This window comes from Apiospora hydei (genome assembly GCF_038363865.1).
Source record: "Apiospora hydei strain CBS 114990 chromosome Unknown utg000007l_segment0_segment0, whole genome shotgun sequence".
NCBI classification, from domain to species: Eukaryota; Fungi; Ascomycota; class Sordariomycetes; order Amphisphaeriales; family Apiosporaceae; genus Apiospora; species Apiospora hydei.
In genome coordinates, this window is record NW_027117366.1 from 166,925 (window position 1) to 184,433 (window position 17,509).

Genomic DNA, 17,509 nt, shown 5'->3' on the forward strand with positions numbered 1-17,509 from the left:
GAAGCTTCAAGTCAGTCGACATAGATTCATATTCTACAGCTCGACCACTACACTCATCCCAGTCGACATATCAATATTCAACGACACCATGAAGCTCAACTATACCTTTATCCTAACAGCCTCGGGCTGTGCGACTGCTCTTCCCGGCATGAAGGAGCCAGAAGGCCACGAGTGGCAGAGAAGAGCATCTGACAGTGAGTCCACCTTGGATGAGACACCAAAGAACTCGCGTATGCTGACCCTCACACAGGCCGCTCCCCCTGCCCCGGCCTCAACATCCTGGCCAACCACGGCTACCTCCCGCGCGACGGCCGCAACATCAACAAGACGATCCTGAGCCGGGCCGCGACCGAGGCCTACGGCTTCCCCGCCGGCTTCAACGACAAGGCCGTCGACATCGTGCTCGACGGGCACCTCCAGACCACGGGCACCAACGACTCGTTCCACCTCGGCGACCTGAGCCTGCCCGCGAGCCACAACGTGTGCGAGTTCGACGGGTCGCTATCCCGTAACGACCTCGCGTTCGGAGACGCGGCCCACTTCGACATTGGCGTCTGGTACAAGACGGGCAGCCGGCTCGGGCTGTACGACCTGAACTACGACCACAAGCACGTCTTCAACAGCGACAACGGCACCAACCCGGGCCCTACGGCGTACGTCAGCGTCGAGACGGCGGCGCGGGCTTGGTCGGCGCACTACGCCGAGGACATGGCGGCCAACAAGAACTTCAGCGTCGGGGTGGTCAACGGGTCCGTCGGCACGACGGCCTTTTACCTATTCACGATGTGGGACGATGCCACGCAGTCCGCGCCCAAGTCGTGGGTCCGATCGTTCTTCGGTAAGTCTTTCTCTGCCTCTATCATCCTGGGTTGATGGAAAGAAGGAAAGAGAGATGCATCTTGCTAACCTAGACATTACAACATGAGCAGAGGAGGAGCGCATCCCTTATACTTGGGGCTACCCGTCGCCGGGCGCGCCCAAGAAGGCCGAGCACTTTTTGCAGCTCGTGGACCAAGTTTATGCGATTGGAATGGGGGGGAAAGTAAGGCATGGGTTAAAGCTGGGGATGTCAGTTTGTGCAAGGCATGGCTTGCATTGAACCGCCCCAACGCGGTTCTTGAACCGGGAAAAGGGTTCCATGGCAAACTGACGATTACATCGCCCCCAGGCATGGCATATATATACATCTTCGAACATATCCTTTTAGATATCAATCTCCATAAGGCTTGGAATGTTTCGTTTCGCGAACACATTGATGCTCGAAGTGAACCCTGGTCGCAGGGGATACCAAAAAGACCCCACTGTACCTACCGCTACAGCGGGCTTCTGCAGCGGGGTCCCCAAAGAATTTGGGGATTGTATTGCATTGGACGTGTAACAGCCCATCTAGATCTGCGGCGCAGCATCACAAAACCTAGAAACCGATGATCAGCTGGATCCAAGCAGTACCGTATAAAAGTACGGCATAGGCGACTTGGGGTATTGTCCTGGGTGTGAGAGTTGCTGAAATGAAACAATTTGCTTGGCAACTCAATGCCTTTTACAGGTGTGGTATGCCGGCATCAGGGCATTGTTGCCCAAAGCCCAGCTGCTAGGCTGACACTGGCTCAAAGAAAGTGGCAGATGGTTTTGTCAGATAAGGATAAGCAGGTCAACCCGACAAGCAGCTGAAGGTGGGAGGTGGTGGCGGGGTTGTTTTTCTACCCCACTGTAAAGTGAGGGCGTCGAAAAAAGTTGCCATTTTGATTATCAAGCAAGGCAATACACTGCTCGGGTTTTCCACCAACATCTATTTGTACGAGTAACTTCTTCTCGAGTGCAAGTGCTTCATTGATACAAGATCACACTCACTGAACTGCAAAAGTTCGCTCGTTCTAACCCCTACACCACACCCATCAATCGTCATCGAAGCGCAGGACCCATCATGTCTGCCCCTCCTCCCAGAGACGACGAAATGGACGACTCGCCCGAGCTGCTCGACGCCGATGAGGCCCTCGAGGAAATTGACGACGTGGAGGGCGATGTTGCCATGGACTCCGACGACGGCGAGGAGCCCGAAGAGATCCAAATGGTCAACGACAGCGTAGCCTACTTCGACGCCCACAAAGATTCCGTCTTCACCATCGCTCAGCACCCCACCTTACCCTCCCTCATTGCGACCGGCGGTTCCGACGGCGACGGCGACGATGCCCCCGGCATGGGCTACGTGTTCGACACATCCGGCGTCTCCGGCCGCCCGGTGCTCCCCTCCCAGCTATGCGACCGACCCCAGCTCCGCTACGCAAAAGAACACCGAACTCACCCCCTCTTCGCCCTGGAGGGCCATACCGACTCCATCAACGCCGTCGCCTTCACACTGCCGCGCGGTGAGTTCCTCGTCTCGGCCGGTCTGGACGGACGACTCCGCGCATACCAACTCGCGATCGACGGCCACAACAAGGCGAAACTGAACTTCGTTGGCGAGGCCCAAGAAGTGCCCGAGATCAACTGGGTTGCGCCGTGCCCCTACGCCGCCACCCCCAACACCATCGCCCTGGGTGGCTCCGACGGCTCGGTCTGGGTCTACACCATCGACGCGTCCGACAAGTCGAACCCGCTCCAAATCGTCCAGACCTACTTCATGCACACCGCCGCCTGCACGGCCGGCGCCTGGTCGCCTGACGGCCTGCTGCTCGCGACCGTTTCCGAAGACAGCTCCCTGTGCGTCTGGGACGTGTGGGGCGAGGCGGCGGCCAAGGGCCTGACCAACGACAACGGCCAGACGGTCGTGTCGCTCAACGGCGAGGACCAGCGGTTCGAGGTCGAGGGCGGCCTCTACTCGGTTGCTATCGACCCCAAGTCGACGCTCGTGGCCGTCGGCGGCGCGGGCGGCGCCATCAAGATCGTCGGTCTCCCCCGCCTCAACAACGAGACGGCGCCCCAGGCGCAGCCCCAGTCGAGCCGGCAGAGCAAGGCCAAGGCCAAGGGAGGCGACGCCGGCAGCGCGCAGTCAGGCATGATTCTTGCGAGTCTGCACACCCAGGGCGACGGCATCGAGACGCTCTCCTTCTCGCCCACGCAGAGCCTGCTCGCCGCCGGTAGCGTCGACGGCAGTATTGCAGTTTACGACACGGCCAAGAGCTTCGCGGTACGGCGCCACCTGCGCGAGGCGCACGAGGAGTTCAGCGTGGTCAAGGTCGACTTCGTCAAGGGCGACGGCTGGATCCTGACGAGCTGCGGCATGGACGGCGTGGTGCGACGCTGGGATCTCCGGATAACTGGTCAAAACACCAGTGGCCTGGTCAAGGAGTGGCGGGGTCACCGCGGCGATGGCGAGGGCGGCGGTGTTCTCGGCTTCGTGCAGGGAACGGGTGACCGGATCGTCACGGCGGGAGATGATGGAATTGTTCTGGTTTTCGAGGCTTAGGGGTAGTTAGAGAGGGTAAAAGGAAAGGAAAGAATAGGCACGATGCGAGATGATTCATGAATATACCAAAAGTACTTGGCCAAGGTAAAAAGCCAATGGCCTTCAGAGCTACATTACGATTTCGACTGTTCTAGTGATTCCACGATACTGCAGCATGCTTTGTTATTTTCCCAGCCATTGTCTTTCATCTCCTTACTCGGCAATGCTCGGGCGATCTGCACCATGGCGTTTTATTTGCCCAGAACTGATTGATCAATGACGTCAAGAGTACCATGCCACTTTAATGCAGCAATTCGATATACCGCTGCAGATCTGGGTAAATGAGGTTACCCGTGCCGGCTTCAGACAGCTATCTTAACCAGCAAATGTGAATTCGCGAATCTCTGGCTTAAATATCCCCCAGAGTTGGATCAAAGCCGATTTCAATATTCTACGTAATCGACAGGATAAATCGATCTATTTGACCTTCCTCCTTCCCTGCCAACCATGACACAACCACCACCATCCGTACCGGACCAGATGCAGGCCGTCCAAGTCATCAAGCACCACGAGCCCTACGAGCTGCGCACCGTGCCCGTGCCGTCGTCGGCGGAGGATGACCTAGGCCCCAACGACCTCCTCGTCAAGGTCGCGGCCGCGTCCTACTGCCACACGGACGGCATGGTCGCGGCGGGCGTCTTCGGGGACAAATTACCCGTCACGGCTTCGCACGAGGGGTCCGGCACCGTCGTCCGCGCCGGCAGTGCCTCTGGGCTCGAGGTGGGCGATCTGGTCATGTGCGGGTTGCCGTTTCATCCGTGCGGCGAGTGCGGGGATTGTCGCGGTTGTCAGGCTCAACAGGAGCAGTACTGCCCCCGCGTTCAGGGCCACGTCGGCGTCCATATGGATGGCTGCTTCGCCGAGTACGTCCGCGTCGACGCCCGGTTCACAACGAAACTGCCCCGTGGCGTATCTCTGCTCAGCGCGGCGCCGCTCGCGTGCGCGGGGCGGACGGTTTGGCGCGCGGTGCGGCAGACAGAACTCCAGAAGGGGCAATGGGTCGCCATCGTTGGGTCCGGGGGCGGGCTGGGGCATTTGGGGATTCAGTTCGCGAAGAAGGCGCTCGGGCTGCGTGTCTTGGGGATCGATGCGCGGGATGAGGCGCTGGAGCTGTCGAGGGGGTTTGGTGCGGAGGCGGTGCTGGATGCTCGCAGGGATAAGGAAGAGGTCGTGGCGGAGGCCCAGAAAGCCACGGGTGGGCACGGCGCCGATGCGACGATTGTGCTGTCGGATGCTCCAGGGGCCGTGGCGCTGGGGTGCGCGGTGACGCGGATGCACGGGACCGTCGTGCAGGTGGCGCAGCCGGACGAGGTGAGCGTGCCGTTCCAGGAGCTTGTGTTTCGGGATATACGCCTCCAGGGGAGTCTGCTGTGCTCGCCCGCCGAGTCCCGGGCCATGCTGAAGGCGGTGGCGGAGCACGGGGTCGAGGTCAGGACGAATGTGTTTAGGGGGCTGGAGAGCATCGAAGAGCTCATGGAGATGGTGAAGGGGGCAAGGTTCAGGGGAAGGCGGTCATTGTGGTGGATCAGGGGCAGATTGATGCTGAGAAGCAATCGTCCCCTTGATCAGAGCTGGGTGCTGGACTCGTTACAGAGTAAGATCTTATTAAACATTATTTCTACTGTAAGTGTATTTTCTGTAAAGGGATGATAATTTCTTGAAGCCCACGGTCACCGAAAGATCATCATCATCCAGGCGTACTGATTCGGATACTCGTCCAGTATCCGGCCCACCCAAAGATGCCAATCATCCTTCCACCGACAACAAAACATGGTCGAGTAGAACTCCCACCAGCCCGGGTACCACCCCGCCGACTCCCAGTCGATGATGACCACCTCCCCGTTATCCTCCCGAACTATCACGTTCTTGCGCTGCAGGTCGCCGTGCGTAAACACCGAGCCCCCGCTGCGCAGGACCTGCGGCAGCACGTAGCGGTAGTACTCGTGCCGCCGGTCGCCGTGCAGCCGGCTGCCCGAGTGGAACTCGTACTTGGCGATCAGGGCGTCCAGCAGCTGCTCCTCCGAGTCGAACGGGCCGGAGCTCAGGTGTGGCTGCTGGAGCTCGTCGTCCTCCCGGTGCCAGACGAAGCCGTCGTCGCAGAACGGCCGTTTGCCCAGCGCGCCGAAGTACCGGGGGGACGGGATCTGGCGCAGCTGGGAGAAGTAGTCGCGCAGCTTCGCCACCACTTTGGTTTTGGTCGCGTCGTCCATGCGGCCCCAGCACGACTCCAGGGTCCGGCCGGGGATGTACTCCATGATGATGTAGTTGATCGTGATCGGGTCTTTGCTGTTCTCTTTGTCCTCCTCCTGCACACGGGAGAAGATCGCGTACACGGTGGGTACGATGAGGGATGGCGCCGACGCCTTGACGAATAGCATGTTCTCGCCCTCCATCGTCTGCACGCCGATACCGTACTTGACGACAAAGTGCGTGCCGACGCGGATTATCCGATGAGACCACGAGTGCTTGATGCCGTCCCGCGCGTTTTCTATGTCTTCGACGGTGGGCAACGGCGCCGGGAAGGCTGTCGCGGGGTGCGTAATAGGGGAGCGTGTAAGAGGTCGTCATCATGACTTAGACGGCCCGGCTTTATATAATGGTCTTCCGAGGAGGTCCAGCTGCGTCATGTGATCGATCTTTCATGGACAGAGAGTTAGTTCTATGAGCGAAATAATGTGCAATAGGTAAGCCTGAAACTCGGTCTGATTGTTTCATGATGGGCGTCTCATATATCACGCATCTGACTCGGACTCACATGTACGTTTCGGCATCACGGGAAAGGCGGTCAATAATAAGATCATCGGCGACCCAGTCATACGAAGCACAGGCCAATTGGGCGGAGTTCATCATAAAATAGGGGTCAATGTTGGGGCTTCTGAGATTACGTACAATATGGTATAGCTCTTCCATTACTATAGCTATGTTATTTTCCTATTCCTGTTCTCCAGACACTCGGTGGGGATAATGACCACGCTACGGGTCGACTACCCTTCCTTGGGACCCTTACTCATCCCGGCCCATCTCATACTGCGCATGCCGAGCCCCCCATCTCCAACTCCTCCGCGATCTGCGCCTGCAGGCTCACTCGGACCTGGCGCGCACGCACATTGCGCCAGTATAGACAGCAGGGGTCCTTGTGCTGCGTGAGAGGGCACGGATAGAATTTCTCCTCCCAGGCGAAAAGGTTGGGCATCTCCATGTCGGGCTTCTCCCCATCCTCGACGGGCTTCTCCTCTTCCACATCCCAGTCATAGATGGACCACGCGGCGAGCTTCTCGCGCAGCTCCCGGCGGCCCACGAGGCGGCCGCGCTTGCGCTTGTGGGTGGCGTGTACGGCGGAGAAGTGCCGGGTGTAGGCGGGTAAGGAGCTCATGGTGATGCCGGTGTTTGGGGTTTCTTGAGATGAGTGGTCAAGGTCGAAGCTGTTGTGCTGAGGCGGATCGTGGATCTGGGTCCTGATCTGGGTTCTACACTTACTGCCATAAGAGCAGGCTATATATATATATATATATACGTGAGTGCGTATGACTGTCTTGGGGCCCAGTTGCTATGTGCGTGCACAAGCTCTTCAGAGTGCTACAAACATAGGCAGTGCGCGTGGAACAATGGGAATACGTGTTCTCAGTACCCTTGCAGTTTCTTTGATATGGGATGGTAACGCATAGTTAAGACAAAGAACTTTGTCGTCAAACAGACTCACCGCGTGACGACAGTTTTCAACCAGCAAAGATATATCATATATCAGTTGCGAACACGTAGTCTGGTGAGGTCTCAGGAGCAGCACGCGACGAACGTTTGATAAATCGAACTGACAAAACCTCAACTCATCTCAAGGCAACAGCTTTAGAAGGTGTCAGGCATGTCCTGGAAAACAATCAAATACTCCTGAAGTCAAGTGGTCAACGCTTGTCAAGACTGTAACTTGGCTTTTATCAAAAAGGGTCTATACTTTGCATTACAGTCTATAATCTAAAAAAGAAAACGCTTTCTATTGTGACAAGCAGTCCCATCTCTAGTCCCTATAGCAAATGCAGAAACTGTACAATTGGTATTATATGGAATCAGACTACGGGCCACCATCTGGGTTGCTGTGGGTTCCGAGCAAGGACAATCCCCGTCTTCACCACGGAGAACCAGCGGCCCAAAGCGAAACAAAAACAAAAACAGGCTCAAGTCCGTCCATCAACCCGAACCCCAGGCCAACAAGTCCCCGCCCAACTTAGAACTTGGGGGCAGCAGACTGGGTAGCCTTAGGCGCCTTAGCCGCCTTGGAAGCCTTGGCACCGGCGGCCTTGCTGGCCTTGGGCGCCTTGGGAGCCTTGCTGGCCTTGGGCGCTTTGCTCGCCTTCGCGGCCTTGGCGCCGGCGGCTTTGGAAGCCTTGGGGGCCTTCGCGGCCTTGGAGGCCTTGGGGAGCTTGGGCGCCTTGCTGGCCTTGGCCAAGCCCGCGCCGGCGGTCTTGCTGGCAGCGGCCGCACGGGGAGCGGCGGCAGACTTGCTGGCCTTGGCCTTGCCGGCGTTGTTGGCACCGCCCGCGGCAGCACCGGCACCGGCACCGCCAGCGGCAGCACCACCCGCCTTACCAGCACCGCCGGCCTTGGCAGCACCACTAGCCTTAGCAGCCGGGGCGGCAGCCGCACCTCCAGCCGCGGCACCGGCACCGGCACCACCAGCCGCGGCGCCGCCGGCGGCAGCACCGCCCGCCTTGGCCTTGCCACCGTTACCGCCGGCAGCAGCGGCACCGTTCGCGGCGGCGCCGTTGTTGCCGGCGGCCGCACCGTTGGCGTTCTTAGCCTTCTTCTTCTTGGGGTCCGGGTTGGGCGAACGCTTCTCGACATCAGCACCGATCTCGGCCACGGGGGCGGCGGCGGCCGGGATGGCGAAAAGAGACAAGGCACCCTTTTCGAAACTGTCAGCTAATGGTGTTCACCATGGAAACTCCCCGAGCTTGACATGACATGGGGACTTACGGCGGCGCGGCGGGAGAGGCCGTGGTTTCCGTTGTTGAGCTGGAAGCCGGAGACGGCGGTCGAGGCGACTAGGCCGGAGGCGATGAGCTGAACGAGGGTTTGTCCGTGCATGATGGCGGTCGAAGACGGAAATGCTGCTGCTGCTGCTGTACAGGATAAGGATGCTGTAGAGAATCGAAAATGCGAAAGGAAGAAACCGCGCAGCGGATATGCAAACAGAAGAAATGAGAAGCAAAAAAAGCCGTTGAAACGAAGTGAATTGGAACTGAATGCAATGAGAATGGTGATATCGGGTTTCCAAGTACGACTACGGTGCGGTCGTATATATACACATGGCCGGGCAGGGGTGGACGGGCAGGAGTGGATGCTCCTTTTCAGCCTCTTCTATCCATCCTATCGCACTGCCGCCAGTGCGACGTGCAACCATCAAGAATACGTGATACACACTGCTATATTTGGTGTGCATGGTGCGCAGCGAGACCGGGGTCCCCATCGAGAACCGGTATTAGTACCCCGGACCTCGTCGATTAGCCCCGTCTCATATCGGGCGATCCTCTCCCTCGAAAGTGACATGAAGGTGAAGTGAAGTGGTTGATTGATGGGCTTGGGTGTTCGTGCTGGGGGCGCGTAATGCTGCCACTCGAGTCAAGTTGACAGTCGTCGACATCCTGGGACGGGCGAGACACGTAATGCGGCTCCCGGTGCAGGGCGGTGGTCGTGACAGGCGGAGTTTCAAAGTCTTGGCGATTCCCAGCTTTGGGATGTTTGAAGTTTTGACCACAAAGCTTATTTTTCGTTCTTTGGTGCTACTGCTACTGATGACCACCCCTGAGAAAACGTCAAGCGTCGTCTCGTGTTGCCCGTTTCAGACTTGGCAGGGCACGGAGCCGTTTCTGCAAGGGTCATCGCGGCCTAGTCTAGACCAATTCCATCAAGCCCACGGTTTGAGAGGCTCTGTTAGAGTTTCAATTGTTCTTCAGTTTGATGACGGTGATTGGATACCTTCTCGTTGGCATCGACCGCCACAAGTGACAGAAGCTGTCGCTAAAAGAATCCCATCTGCCGCCCTCTGGAAATCGACGACGCTAACGGTGCTAGTCAGACCGGATGCGCTGCCAAGCGACCATCTTGTAACGCAGACTACGTTACCTGCCGTACGTCAGACGGATGGACAGTTGAGAAAGAAAATATACGCGTCAATCTGACTCTCGTCGCCCATCGAACAGCGATATATTGATGATTGATGGCTGTCCTTTCTTGGAGCAGGACATCTGCAGACACTTGCTTCGAGTCACGACCGCAGCCCGGGGACCCCGACCAGGGCCAGCGACGCTGGGGTCACGGCTTGGCCCATCCAATCACCATCTCAGATTCGCCAGTCACCATCTCCAATGTCACCCCCAGGACGATCAGACGTTTCTGCCTTGGCATCCGATCTCGTCACGCTATTCTCCTGCCTTCTTTCGACCACTCCATTAATAGCTCTCCTCCGTCTTTCTGGTGTTACTCCGTTCCCCGTACGTTCTCGTTCCACCTACGAGCACACACCCCCAAAAATACCGCCGGACATTATGAAACGCCAATTGCGCGGCGCTTCTCTTGACCCGCGGGGTGCGGATTGGACTGGATTGCCCATCCATCCATGATCTACGTGATGTGAAGCTTGGCCAGATACGATGCAGAGCCGCGAACGGTCCATCCATCTCCAGGACGAGAGATCCGTTCAATCGCCGTCTTTGGAGATCCCCCGTGGGAATCCCAACTAGTGTCCGGGACCGAGAACTCTGCTCCAGCCCCCAGCGGATCTCTTGCAACCGACTCTTTTCCCTCGCTTGCTGTCCGCCGATCGGTGTTTCGGTCTCCGCTCGCATTGGCCAGAAACAAAGCCATGACTCGCAAATGGCGGAAGAACCCCTTTCTTGACAGAGAAACAAACAAGCCGCGCTCTCAAGTTGATGGGATGAGTCAGGTCCCGTGTGTGTGCATATATATATATCACTGCCGATCGCATCCCACCGGGCTATGTTTATTTCGTGTGTTTGAACAGCCTCCTCTATTTTGGAAAGGCCCGATGGAAGAATAATGCAGCTTGTCGAATCAAGCCACCACGCAACGGCTATGAATACAACATGCTGGTGGCTTATAGCCCTCAACTCTATGCATGTGGCACTGCTTGCTATTGTTGTCCTGGCTATGCTTCATCTCCAGTCATTCGGCAACATCCTGCAGACCACCATGAAATGAAGTTCCTATAGAGAACGGAACTTCGCGAGGGCTTTACGGATTCAATGCATAATGATGGCTGCATCATACTCCGCAAAGCAATGCAAGTCGACGGTGACATAAGAAAAAAGCCTTAAATGGCGTCTTCCAAGATAGAATAAAGGCTCGAAAGATCTGAAGATGGACTTATATATCAGCCCAGGACGTCTTGAGTCTTTCGACCTTTTTGGTATCAGACAACTGCCGCATGCTTTGACCCGAAAGTCTGGTGATGCACCCGAACAGTTCCCACCGTCAGGGTGACGATACCCAGATGTTTCAGTTAAGGACAGGGATCGTGGTGTTATACGACCACCGATGCAGTAGAACGTCGGTAATCGCAGGCGGCTCGTATCCCAATGCAAGATTTATAGAGCGAGTCTCTCCCGCGCCATTCATAGAGAGGTGGGAAATTGTCGACAATGTTGCATTGAGGGGTTCGTTGCTGCTTTTTATCCTTCGACATTACCCAACCCTTCCCATCCCCACATGGCAGAAACGGGCAATCGTACCTCGACGCATGACTTCCTGGAACACGCTTGGCTGCAACATGACAGGGCTAACGCCGTTTTCTAACACGTAATAATATATCCTCGAAGCGACCAACCCAGGAATGAGGCTACATGCAACGGAAGAATTATGGTCCCACGAGTGATGTTTGCAAGGGACTAAGCAATAAATTGCAATGCAATCGCTCCAAAAAGAAGCATTGAACTCACAGATTTGTCGATCGCGGTTCGTCAATCTCCGTTGGGTCCCGATCGCTCTTATATCCGTTGCGACTAACACACCACTAGCCGAGGGTAGGAAACGCGCTATGCGGTCATACTAATATATGCGCCGCACGCTTTGGGTGGTAGCCGGCCCTTGGCGCAATTAAAACGGCTGAAAGGGGGTGAGGCTCTCATTGGTGGACTGAAGCTATAATCTGGGGTGGTCGCACGTCGAGCCATCTAACTGCCGATTGCCAAGACGAGGCAGGGCTTGGCCGACCACGATGCTGTCCAATTACCCGCCTGTGCCTCAGCACTTGACCCAGGCGAGGGGGTCTCGGGATCAAAAGACTGGATCAGGGAGATCGGGAATTCGCAATATATAACACGGGCGATCGCATTCGATAATCGTAGATCTCGTCTGATTAGTCCGAACCATCAACCAGGGTCGATCAGATTCATTCTTTATTATCAGCTTCCACTCCATCTAAACAGAGACTTGGGACGAACACCTCTCTCTCTGTCTCTCTCTATACAACCTTGGCAATCATGAAGTTCAACGCTATCGCGATCTCTGCCCTCGCAGGTGTGGCTTCGGCCTCACCCGTCGACACCAGACAGAACGGCGGTGGCGATGGTCCCTTCGGTCCTGGTGTAAGTTCTCTTCTTGTTTCTCACTCACGTCCACAAACAAGCTAACACGCCTGCTACCCCGACTCAGACCTACAAGACCGAGAGCAGCCTGCAGCAGCACACCATCTACATGCCCTCCAAGACGACCGGCAGCACCAAGATGCCCGTCCTGGTCTGGGGCAACGGCGCCTGCAGCGCCGACGGCCGCAGCAACGTGCAGCTGCTGCAGCAGATCGCCTCGTACGGCTACCCGGCCATCTCGTCGGGCGGCCCCGGCCAGCAGGGCAGCACCACGGCCAAGATGATGACCGACTCGATCGACTGGGCCGTCGCCAACGCCGGCAAGGGCGCCTACGCCAACGTCGACGCCACCAAGATCATGGCCGCCGGCTTCAGCTGCGGCGGCGTCGAGGCCATGGCCCAGATCTGGGACTCGCGCGTCTCGACCATTGGCGTCATCAGCTCGGGGCTGCTCGACAACCAGACGGCGGCTACGCACTTCAACAAGCCGGTCCTCTTTTGTCCTGGGTGGGCAGAGCGATATCGCTTACGCCAACGTATGTTCAACCTTTCCCCCTTCTTTTTTGACGTCTCACTAACAATTGACAGGGCGAGAGGGACTACAAGAACCTCCCGGCCAACACCCCTCGTGGAAGGGCAACATCAACGTCGGCCACGGCGGCACCCTGGGCGACCAGAACGGCGGCAAGTTCGGCAAGGCCATCCTGAACTGGGCCCAGTACGTCCTGCGCGCCGACGACAAGGGCAAGGCCTACCTCACCGACGGCTACAAGGCCGACGGCTGGGCGGTCGAGACCCACGCCTTTGACCAGCTCAAGCCCCAGGCTTAGGGAGTGTCGATCCATTGAGACACCGTATGTTGGTTGGTTGTGATGCACGCTCTTACCTAGGGCAGTTGAAAGCCATCTGATTGGATGGGCTCTTTTTACATTCGTCTTGTATATACTAAGTGAGCCGTGGGCTTCTTGTTCATATCGGTGTCAAAATTGCACAAATGAAAATCAATCTCACAGTATTAAAATATGAAAGCGCTGCCAACAGCACAATACCTCATTACTAACTAGCGGACCTGGCCCAAGAGATATGTCCTTTGTCGTGGCATGGCAGCCGGTTTAGTCCGTGGGTAAAGGAGAGACCGATCTACATCATCTGCTTTGTTCGTTTAAGTGGACAAGTATTGAAAGGAGGATAGCGAGGGAGCCTTGGATCATTGTAGTTAGCCTGAACTCAGTACCCGTTGTCAATTTCTGCAAACATCCCTATCTCAACCAATCTTCAAGGCGAATATGGGCTCCCAAAGTCTAAGTTCAACTCGTAACTTGGTGCAGTTTTGATTTGCCTCCAAGAACCGTCTTTGGCCAACATGCAGGTGGATGAATATGTGGAGGATATTCTCGAGTACAAGGAGGGCGGCTACGCAATAATAGAGATTGGCGACGTGCTAAAACGACAATATGAGGTGGTCGACAAATTAGGCCACAGCGAATCCGCTACTGTGTGGTTATGCTGGATACAAGGCACTCACTGGCCGAGGACGGAGTGGGTGGCCATCAGAATATTCAAAGCCCAATACTTCAAGGATCCCCCGTCCGAGGAAATGATAAAAAGGTTTGAGCTTGAGGATAATGGAGGGTGGGAAGAGGCATGGGCCAATGCCCACGTCGCCATGGCCCTCGCCGAATTCTTCATAGTCGACCTCAACGGCAAACACAAATGTCTGGTCATGCCCGTGCTGGGGCCCAGCCTCGAGTACCTGGGACTGACCCGCGGGCCGACCTTGAAGGGATACCTGTACGAGATAGCGCTGGCCCTGGAATACCTCCATCACCGTGGAATCGCCCATGGCCAGGTCATTCCACGCAACATATACTTTCAGCTGGACATCAAAAGCTCCAAAGTCCACATCGGCGGCCCGGCGGATGTGCAACGCACGCTGGGCCTGGAGGAGCGCAAGAAACTCACCATCGAAAAGACGCCGCGCCGTCCGCATCACCAAATTCGTCCAGCCAACCTGGGAAGGCTCGCGCCCCTGGGCCGGATCGTGCTATACCCTTCCTCGAGCCCCGTAGGCATCTTCGACGTGTCCTCCGGCGTCCTCGGCACGCCCGATTGGTTTTACGCCCCCGAAGCCCTGCGGGACCGGCGCGAAGCGCGGAGCCGGCGTAAGGTGCAGCCCGGGGACGACGTGGAGCTTCTGCTGCACCGTCCTGCACCTCTACGCCAAGTGCACCCTCGGGCTCGCGGACGCGAACCTCGGCGACGCCCACCTGAAGACGCACCTCAAGATCCTCGAGCGGCACCTGGGCCCGACCGGCGCCCAGCTGGACTGCAACTCCGGGGGCCGCCTGTACGAGACCGAGGACGAGTACGAGCAGTGGCTCTGGGAAACCGTCTTTCCGCCGTGGAAGGACCCGCTGACGGCCCTGCTGGGATCCGTCGCGTTCCGGCGCCAGCTGTACCCGAAGCTGGACGAGCCGGACGCGGTCTTGCCGCGGGGCGAGGCCGAACGGCTCAGCGCGCTGCTCGAGGAGGCGCTTTGCTACGACCACGCGAAGCGGTCTATCAATCAGGTTTTGTGGTCGGATTGGTGGCAGGACGTACACGCCAGTAGAATGGATGACACGGTCTACTGGAGCAAAATCCCAAAACCACCAGGACATAAATCACGCAAGCATTCGAAGCACGTCGATACTACTGACAAACAAAAGCAACCGCCCGGCGCGTCGCCCGAACCGATCGGCCGAAGATCCCTTGAGGGGCAGCCCGGTCCCCTGCAGGCCGTCGACTACCACCAGCGCCCCTTCGAAGTCCTGGGGACGAGACAGGGAAGAAGCAAACCGCAGATAACCCAATTCTGGAACCCGCTGCTGCAGCTCTTTCCCTGGGACGTGAAAAAGCCCCGCGATATTCTCGACCTGGACCGCATCATCCGCGGCGTCGTGATCCCGCCCGGCGGGGACTACATTACGCGACGAGAAGACCCGGCGACCTACCCCGACTACCCCTCCGAGACGATCGAAATCCAGAAGCAAGCGCTGGCGCGAGCCGTCAAGTGGAATGTTTCGAGCCTCGTGCACAACCTCATCCTCGCCGTCTGCGAGGCGTACCGGGACCATGGCGAGTGGGTGCTGGTCCGCGTCGCCTTTTATATACGTCGCGCGAGAAAGGAGTACCCGCTTGGCGATAAAGCCGGGTACGACACCACCATGATCAAGATTGCCAATGTGCTGCAGGAGTATGCGAAATACCGGGCTGAGAGACTGGAATTTTATCGCCAGTGGCTTCCGGTTGCCTCCCTTCCGCTGCGTCGGAAAATGCTCTGGGAGTTCCACGACTTACAAGATGGCGAAATAAATGCCAAAGAGCTCCTCCGCTCCGAACCGGCAGGTGAAAAGGTTGAAGTCCCTCAGGCGCCCGCCCCAGATGGCTATGGCACCACGGAGGCTCGCAAGGACGGTTCGCCTGATGTAGCCAGAGCCAACGACATCGGCGCCGAGGTCGTAAACCCGCCCTCATCTGGCAGTCGTTCAAGCGCAGATGTGAAGTATGTCCAAAGGTATACTGCTGTTCCGAAGGACCGTTCCACCGAAGATCTCGTTCCCGTCGAAGACGTCGGAAACGGTTCTCCTGGTGAGCAGGGCGTTGCTAACCCACATATCGAAGATGGGGACGAGGGGCTAAGTGTCGCAGAGCTTTCTCCTATCCAAGAAGAGGAAGAACCAATCTCTGAGGGTATAGAAGACGATTCCGACAATGAGTATACCGAAGAGAGCTCACAGGCATATAGCAGCGATGAAGACGGTGACCAAACCAAGACGCCGCGAAAGTGGTGGATCAAGTTCGAGGTGCCGCCGAAGGGGCTGCGCAGCCGTCCTTGTTTTGGTCCGACAGCTAAAGAATTATTAGAGGGGTTGACGGCCGCCCAAGCGTCTCTTGCGGAAACCCGGGAAGCGAACAAGGTATTCAAGGAAGTCCTGGCGAATCTTGCACGGCGCAATCAGGAGGAGCTGGAGAAGCTTACTGTAACCGAGAGATGGAATCGGATCGAGGCAGAATCCCCAGTGGTAGACGATGTGCCGGTGGACTTCGAGATTCCGGCCTTACGGCCAATTGAAGAACTGTTGTCGCCCAGTTGGGAGATGCTCGACAGCTTTGCCACACTGCTCCAAGAGCTGCTTCCACCCGACGACAACAACGACCTCACCACGGCGTTTCAAGCTGGCTCTGAGACTCCACCACCTACGTCCCCGGGATGTTCGCCAACGGAGACAAGCCCGGAGTCTGACGCCCGCTTGTGGAAAGCGAGCAGTGACGGCCCCATCGTTCTTCAAGATGGTTCCGAAGCCTCTCCGCCAGTGTCCGGGGACTGTCCACCAACGTCTTCAACGATGTACCCGGACGACCTCTTCACGGATATAGAAGACAGCCTTGCCGCAGCCCTGCAAACCGCCTCGGACATCTTGCCACCAACGTCCGCGGGCAATTCGCCAGCGGTCTCGGAGACAGAAACTGCAGATATCCTATCCAAAGCCGAAAGATTCGTGGAGCTGTATCTGCGGACGCTCCTAGCCAGGCTCGAGTCAGGCGATGCGGCGGCCCAGTACGTGTTGATATTCTGCGCCGCTGGCTTCCTGATCCTAGTTATCCTGCTGGCCGACGTGCTGCTCGTGCGGAAGGGGGTGCCGGGTTCGTCGATGGGCGAGGAGGTCATCGCGTCGACCACCGGGGCGTCCGTCACATCAACCAGGGCATCTGTCACGTCGATCGGGGCGTCCGTCGCGAGTGCTACTGTCAAGGCGCTGGAGAACTGGTTCCAGGCCCGCGTGGTGTCGCCCTATTCCGAGGTCCGCGAATTCGTGCGGAAGGACCCAGCAACCGAATCCCAACAGGGGGATGATGGGGCCGAGGCCACCAGAGGCTGGGCTTCGAATGCCACCGCCATAGATTGGGAAACCTCGTTCGGGAGCTACCTGGTCACCCAGTTGTCGAAGATGGCGAGGATATCGAATTAGTCTGTTGGTACGAATCATCCGGAATTTCGGGATTTGTTATTTCCCTTATCCCCCCGCAGGATAGTGACCAAATAGGGCTTGGTATCTTTCGCTATCGGGTACGAACGATTCGGGGACCCAGCGTGGTGGTGCTGATTTAGCGGCGGTAATGATTTGGAAAGAATAGCCCGGTTTCCATCCGAACTTCATGAACTCTCGCTCCGGGGTGAAATCCACGGTTTCTTATTGGTAGGGGGCAGTGTGCACTTCCCGATCGTGGGCTCATTGTGGTCACGCCATGATCGTACCAGTACCAGTTCCCTTTGATTCAGTCGCCCGTCATGCTACGCTTATTCCTGATTCGTTTCTTTGGCCTCACTCCATCGTTTACAACAACCAACTCATTTAGTCTGGCCAGACATGAGATACCCAAACAAGCAAATTTTACTCGTAAACATACGAAGCCAAATAGCATT

General features: G+C 57.2%; 8 protein-coding genes across 8 annotated transcripts; 5 read left to right on the forward strand and 3 right to left on the reverse strand.

Annotated features, from left to right (window-relative positions):
• Positions 1-88: 88 nt before the first annotated feature.
• On the forward strand, positions 89-873 carry PG997_009095 (uncharacterized protein; the record flags this gene model as incomplete). Its single annotated transcript, XM_066813410.1, has 2 exons — positions 89-194; positions 251-873. 2 exons carry the CDS (start codon positions 89-91, stop codon positions 871-873), a joined length of 729 nt encoding a protein of 242 aa, XP_066665372.1.
• Positions 874-1,924: 1,051 nt separating this feature from the next.
• PG997_009096 (uncharacterized protein) lies at positions 1,925-3,406 on the forward strand (the record flags this gene model as incomplete). The annotated part of the gene is made up of 1 exon (XM_066813411.1): positions 1,925-3,406. The coding sequence occupies one exon, from the start codon at positions 1,925-1,927 to the stop codon at positions 3,404-3,406; it is 1,482 nt and encodes a 493-aa protein (XP_066665373.1).
• Positions 3,407-3,892: 486 nt separating this feature from the next.
• On the forward strand, positions 3,893-5,010 carry PG997_009097 (chaperonin 10-like protein; the record flags this gene model as incomplete). The annotated part of the gene is made up of 2 exons (XM_066813412.1): positions 3,893-4,927; positions 4,981-5,010. 2 exons carry the CDS (start codon positions 3,893-3,895, stop codon positions 5,008-5,010), a joined length of 1,065 nt encoding a protein of 354 aa, XP_066665374.1.
• A 105-nt stretch (positions 5,011-5,115) lies between these two features.
• PG997_009098 (kinase-like domain-containing protein) lies at positions 5,116-5,838 on the reverse strand (the record flags this gene model as incomplete). Its single annotated transcript, XM_066813413.1, has 1 exon — positions 5,116-5,838. The coding sequence occupies one exon, from the start codon at positions 5,836-5,838 to the stop codon at positions 5,116-5,118; it is 723 nt and encodes a 240-aa protein (XP_066665375.1).
• Positions 5,839-6,467: 629 nt separating this feature from the next.
• On the reverse strand, positions 6,468-6,818 carry PG997_009099 (uncharacterized protein; the record flags this gene model as incomplete). Its single annotated transcript, XM_066813414.1, has 1 exon — positions 6,468-6,818. One exon carries the CDS (start codon positions 6,816-6,818, stop codon positions 6,468-6,470), a length of 351 nt encoding a protein of 116 aa, XP_066665376.1.
• An 846-nt stretch (positions 6,819-7,664) lies between these two features.
• Positions 7,665-8,524, reverse strand: PG997_009100 (uncharacterized protein; the record flags this gene model as incomplete). Its single annotated transcript, XM_066813415.1, has 2 exons — positions 7,665-8,342; positions 8,414-8,524. 2 exons carry the CDS (start codon positions 8,522-8,524, stop codon positions 7,665-7,667), a joined length of 789 nt encoding a protein of 262 aa, XP_066665377.1.
• A 3,413-nt stretch (positions 8,525-11,937) lies between these two features.
• On the forward strand, positions 11,938-12,872 carry PG997_009101 (beta xylanase; the record flags this gene model as incomplete). The annotated part of the gene is made up of 3 exons (XM_066813416.1): positions 11,938-12,042; positions 12,110-12,578; positions 12,631-12,872. 3 exons carry the CDS (start codon positions 11,938-11,940, stop codon positions 12,870-12,872), a joined length of 816 nt encoding a protein of 271 aa, XP_066665378.1.
• Positions 12,873-13,405: 533 nt separating this feature from the next.
• Positions 13,406-17,054, forward strand: PG997_009102 (srpk; the record flags this gene model as incomplete). Its single annotated transcript, XM_066813417.1, has 2 exons — positions 13,406-14,209; positions 14,268-17,054. The coding sequence occupies 2 exons, from the start codon at positions 13,406-13,408 to the stop codon at positions 17,052-17,054; spliced, it is 3,591 nt and encodes a 1,196-aa protein (XP_066665379.1).
• Between the last annotated feature and the right edge of the window lie 455 nt (positions 17,055-17,509).